This window comes from Nematolebias whitei, chromosome 14, assembly GCF_014905685.2.
Source record: "Nematolebias whitei isolate Nwh7 chromosome 14, NemWhi1, whole genome shotgun sequence".
Classification (NCBI taxonomy): domain Eukaryota; kingdom Metazoa; phylum Chordata; class Actinopteri; order Cyprinodontiformes; family Rivulidae; genus Nematolebias; species Nematolebias whitei.
The window spans coordinates 36,508,555-36,514,162 of NC_056511.1; the positions used below are offsets into that span (position 1 = coordinate 36,508,555).

General features: G+C 42.3%; 1 protein-coding gene across 1 annotated transcript in view; it reads left to right on the forward strand.

Moving 5' to 3' along the window:
• The window catches only part of gjb1a (gap junction protein beta 1a), a 3,775-nt gene extending 435 nt beyond the window's left edge, over positions 1 to 3,340 (forward strand). Inside the window, exon 2 of the mRNA XM_037687502.1 lies at positions 2,604 to 3,340. Within this exon, the coding sequence (XP_037543430.1) occupies positions 2,604 to 3,340 (737 nt within the window). The remainder of the gene's footprint in view (positions 1 to 2,603) is intronic.
• The last annotated feature ends 2,268 nt before the right edge of the window (positions 3,341 to 5,608 follow it).

The window sequence follows — 5,608 nt, forward strand, 5'->3', positions numbered from 1 at the left end:
AATAATAATAATAATAATAATAATAATAATAATAATAATAATAATAAAAAAAATCATTTTATTTAAAAAGCGCCTTTCATGACACCCAAGGACACTTTACAGATTATAAAACAAGATGGCTCATTTGGTACAACTGTTGACTCTCAACGAGAAGGTCACAGAATCAAATCCCTGCTGGGGGTCTTTCTGGGTGGACTTGTTGGTTTTCTCCAGGTACTGTGGTTTCCTCCCACAGACCAAAAACATGCATGTTAGGCTGATTGGTAACTAAATTGTCCTTGTGAGTGGTTGTTTATCTTTATGTGTCCCTGTGTTGGACACACGATCTGTCCAGGGTGTCTCGAGCGGGCAGCTGTGGCTGAGTGGTTAGAGCAGTCGTCCTCCAATGCAAGAGTTGGGGGTTCGAATCCACCAGCAGTCACATGTTAAAGTGTCCCTGGGCAAGACACTGAACCCCTCATAGCCTCTGATGTGTGTCCCATCAGTGTATGAATGTGATAAATCTCTGATTAGTCTCTTTAGAATAATTTGTTCAATTAGCTTTGTAGAGATCTAGTAGAGTGCTGTATGAATGGGTAAATGAGGACACAAATTGTAGTGTAAAGCGCTTTGAGTATCTTGAAATAAGATAGAAAGGTGCTATATAAGTACAGTCCATTTACCATTTACCATTTACCACGCCTGCTGGAGATAGACATCAGCAACTTGGAAAGGAGAAGCAGGTAAAAGAGTTTCCAGAAGCAGAATGGGAGGAAGATCTTCCAGTTATCAAGCTCCTCTCTTGTGGAACCAACTTCCAGTTTCTGTCCGTGAGGCTGGCACATTGTCCAGTTTTAAGACTTTCCTTTTTGATAAATCCTATGAGCATGGACTTTGTTGATAAATCCTATAGTTAGGGTTGGCTTGTTGTGCTGCTATACTTAGACTACTGGTGGACAAATTGACCTCATTTCCTTAAATGAATTGTTAAAATTGAATAGTTTTCATTTGATACTACTGTATTTCTAACTTAACATGTGATTCTTGACCTGCCATTGTGTATCTATTCCTACCAAACCCAGCCGGTCGAAGCAGATGACCGCTTGTCCTGAGCCTGGTTCTGCTAGAGGTTTCTTCCTCATGACAGTTTTTCTTTCCACTGTCGCCTTCGTGCTTGCTCAAGATGAGAGTTCTGTGATGGAGTTAAATTCAAAGCAGTCTGCTCCTCAGATAAATAATGTTAAATTATTATTTGTATACATGAATGTTTCTGTTCAGTGCCCTGAGATGACTTCTGTTGTGACTTGGCGCTATATAAATAAACTGAACTGAATTGAATTTTGTTTTTTTATGGCTGGATGGACATTATAAATTAGAATAACCCCAGAACAACTTTTTTTCATGTTTTTTAAATCCAGATACTTTAAAAAGAACAACATTAAATATGAAAACATATATTCAATATGCTGCGTGTATTCGTCTATCCATTGTCTTAACTCACTTTTTTTCTTTTCCGGGTCACGGGGAGCTGGTGTCCATCTCCAGCAGTCACTGTGCGAGAGGCGGGGTACACCCTGGACATGTCTCCAGTCCATCACAGGGACACATAGAGACAAACGAGACAAACAACCATTCACTCTCACTCATACCTAGGGACAATTTAGAGTTACCAATCAGCCTAAAATGCATGTTTTTGATCTGTGGGAGGAAACCAGAGTACCCGGAGAAAATCCACGCCTGCTCGAAGAGAACGTGCAAACTCCACCCAGAAGGACCCCTGGACCGGGATTTGAATCGGGGCGAACAGGTTGCCCTGGTTCAAATCCCGGTCCAGGGCCATCTCTGGATCGAGTGTGCATGTTCTCTTCGTGCAGGCGTGAGTTTTCTCTGGGTGCTCCATGCATGTTAGTCTGATTGGTAACTCTAAATTGTTCCTAGGAGTGAGTGAGAGAGTGAATGATTGTCTTGTTTGTCTCTATGTGTCCCTGTGATGGACTGGAGACCTGTCCAGGGTGTCCCCACCTTTTACACAGTGACTGCTGGACATGGGCACCAGTGACCCCTGTGACCCAAAAAGGAAGAAGCGGGGAAAAGATAATGGATGGAGTGTCTGAGCCAGTTTCTCCATCATCATGTGGCCCAATAAATAAAACCATGAAAATACTCAGTCAGTCTGCAGGGATCATTTGTGAGGCTGAAATTCACCAGCTGGAGTTCTGTTCTGTCAGTCCCTGATTCCTGTGGTCGAAAGGGAAGGCACAGACAAAAATAACTTGAAAAGATCCTGGTTCCTGGGAAAAGTTCTTGAGCCCAAACCCTGGCTTATGCTGCAGTTCCTGTGAACTGGTTACATGCATGTATCAGGTCTCTCTTGTAAATGAGTCCCTGCAGCTCAATGAGACTAACTTGTATAAATAAAGGTTGGATGAATGTTGTGAAACATGGCTCTGACAGCAGGTAGGCCCAGTCGTTTGAGTTACATGAGGATTATTTAGTGACTAATGAGAAAAAACAAGATCAAAATAAAAACTTTTAGTTTTGGGTGGGTGTGGGGACACATAAGAAAAATCTATCCATTCTGTTTCAGTTGTTGAACTTTTTTACATGTGTTTTTGTTCCTGCAGACCCGGACCCGAAGATGAACTGGGCATCATTTTATGCCGTCATCAGCGGCGTGAACCGACACTCCACTGGCATCGGTCGCATCTGGCTCTCTGTCCTGTTTATTTTCCGAATCTTGGTTTTGGTGGTAGCCGCTGAGACTGTGTGGGGAGATGAGAAGTCTGGCTTCACCTGCAACACTCAGCAGCCGGGGTGCAACAGCGTCTGCTACGACCACTTCTTCCCCATCTCCCACATCCGTCTCTGGGCGCTCCAGCTCATCCTGGTCTCCACTCCTGCCCTGCTGGTAGCCATGCACGTGGCCCACCGCCGCCATGTTGACAAGAGGATCTACAAACTGTCAGGGAGGACCAACCCCAAAGATCTGGAGCAGATAAAAACCCAGAAAATGAAAATCAGCGGGGCCTTGTGGTGGACATACGTCATTAGCCTGCTGTTCCGCGTTATCTTCGAGGTTACATTCATGTATCTGTTTTACATGATTTACCCGGGTTACAAGATGATCAGGCTGGTGAAGTGTGACTCGTACCCCTGTCCCAACACAGTGGACTGTTTTGTGTCGAGGCCCACGGAGAAGACCGTCTTCACCGTGTTCATGCTGGCTGTGTCAGGGGTGTGTATACTGCTCAACATCGCAGAGGTGGTCTTCTTGGTGGGGAAGGCCTGCAGTAAACATCTGCACCATGCTGGAGACTCCACTATGGGAGCTTGGATCCAAAAAAAGCTTTGCTTGTACTAAAAAAATCATACAGAATTAATCCCTCTGCAAAGGAACACAAATTAGAAACATAGGGGATCCCTTTCTGGTTTAACTCGTCGGCTCCATAACATAGACTGCATACAATAACTGTAAAAAGATAATGTGTTAATTAATGCTTTACGAGAAGTTTCTGGAACTAGAGAGAAAAAGGTTGAGTTTAGAAACATTTTCACACCATCAATTTCTCACAATTTCTATACACAAGTTTCAAAGAGCCAAAGTACAGTTCACATGATCAATTTTTACAACATAACTGCAGCCAGCCTAATCAACTAAAGATCTGAGCTCCTATATTAACTTCAGGGCCTTCAGCTAGTACTCGGCACATTCTGGACACATGACATTCTGTGTATGCTGTTAAGTAACCTGTCCCTTATGTCACTCTGCTATGATATACTATGGGATTTGATGAACTACGGTGCAATGTGATAATATGTGATATATGATATAATATGGTAAAGTACGATAGGTCCATCTAAATCTTCTACCACTTATCTGTAGTCGGGTCACAGAGGGAAAAGGTCCAGGAGAGAAACTAGGACATCCCTCTCCCCAGCGTCACTCTCCAGCTTCTCCTGGGGGATGCCAAGGTGTTCCCTGGTCAAAGATACACAATTCCTCCAGGGACTTCTGGGTCTTCCCAGGGGCCTCTTATCAACTGGACATGTCTGAATCGCCTCTAAAGGGAGGCATCCTAAGCCTTTCAATGCGAAGGAGCAGCGGTTGTACTCCGAGCTCCCCCAAATGACGGAACTCCTCATCCTCTCTTTAAAGCAGAGTCCGACCAACCTTTGAAGGAAGCTCATTTCAGCTGCTCGTATCCGGGATCTGATTCTTTCTGTCGTGATCTAAACCTCATGGCCACATGATGGTTAGAACATAGACAGACCAGCTTTGCCTTTTGACTAAACTCTTTCCTCACCACGACCAACAGAACCAACACCCTCATTACTGATGCTGGGGCCCAGATTCTGTCGATCCATCTCCTGCTCCATCACCTGTGAACAAGACACCCAGATACCTAATCCATCGCAGGGGTGTCAAACCTACTTACAAAAGGGGGCCAAAATTAAAACCTTTTTTAAACTAAGGGCCAGTTTCAGAATCTACATTAACTTGTTAGATACCCAACATATTTTCTTGGTTGCAGGTTCCTCAACAAGAGTTTCATTGGTTTCATTTGATGTTCTCTGTTGCACTTTTGACATCATAATAAAAGATTAAAGTGATCGAAGAATTTTACATTTAAAATAACATCTTGGGGGCCAGATAAGATGTCAACGAGGTCCACATTTGGCCCCCAAACCTTGAGTTTCACACATAGGATCTAAAGGCAAAGTCTCTTTCCCAACCCGGAGGGGGCATTCCACTCGTTTCCAGTTGGATACGATATGCAATACGATATACAATATGATATGTGATATATGATTTGATACAGCACAATACAATAATAAGATGCAATACAATGTATTTTATTGTCTCCTTGAGGAAATTTGTTTGGACTAAGAGCTGTCCCAATAGTTGGACCGGACTGTCTCAGCAACATATATGATCTGCTTACCCTTTAACATACTTGGCCAGTTCAATGAACTCTCACTGCCATTCATGACCCACACAGTTTAGATCACGTGTCAAACTTAAGGCCCGGGGGCCAAATGTGGCCCTCATTGACATATTGTCTGGCCCCCAAGATGATACTGTATTTTAAATGTAAAATACTTTTATCACTTTAATTTTTTCAGTACTTTTTGATTATGATGTCAAAAGTACAACAGAGAATGTAAAATGAGACCAATCAAACTCTTGTTGAGGAACCTGCAACCAAGAAAATATGTTGGGTATCTAACAAGTTAATGTAGATTCTGAAACTGGTCCTTAGTTTTTAATTTTGGCCCCTTTTGTAAATGGGTTTGACGCACCTGGTTTGGATGATTTTACATGATGGTGGCTGAGATGCTCAAACGTAGAGTTAGGAGTGTTGTTTTAAGAACAAAAAGAAAGAAATTTATTTTATTTTATTATTTTTTTTGCAACTGATGGTGCTGTAACACTTTTCAACTGTATAGCAATTGTATGTTCAAAGTATGTGAAAAAAGTTTCTAGTTTAAATTTCAGTTGTTTGCCTTATACAGATTATGTCACTTGAATTTGTTTACATATAAAAAACAACAAAACAAACAAAAAAATTCCTTGGATTGCAGACTTTTCACTGATGTTCCCAGCTGAGGGCTAAATGTGTTAAATTGC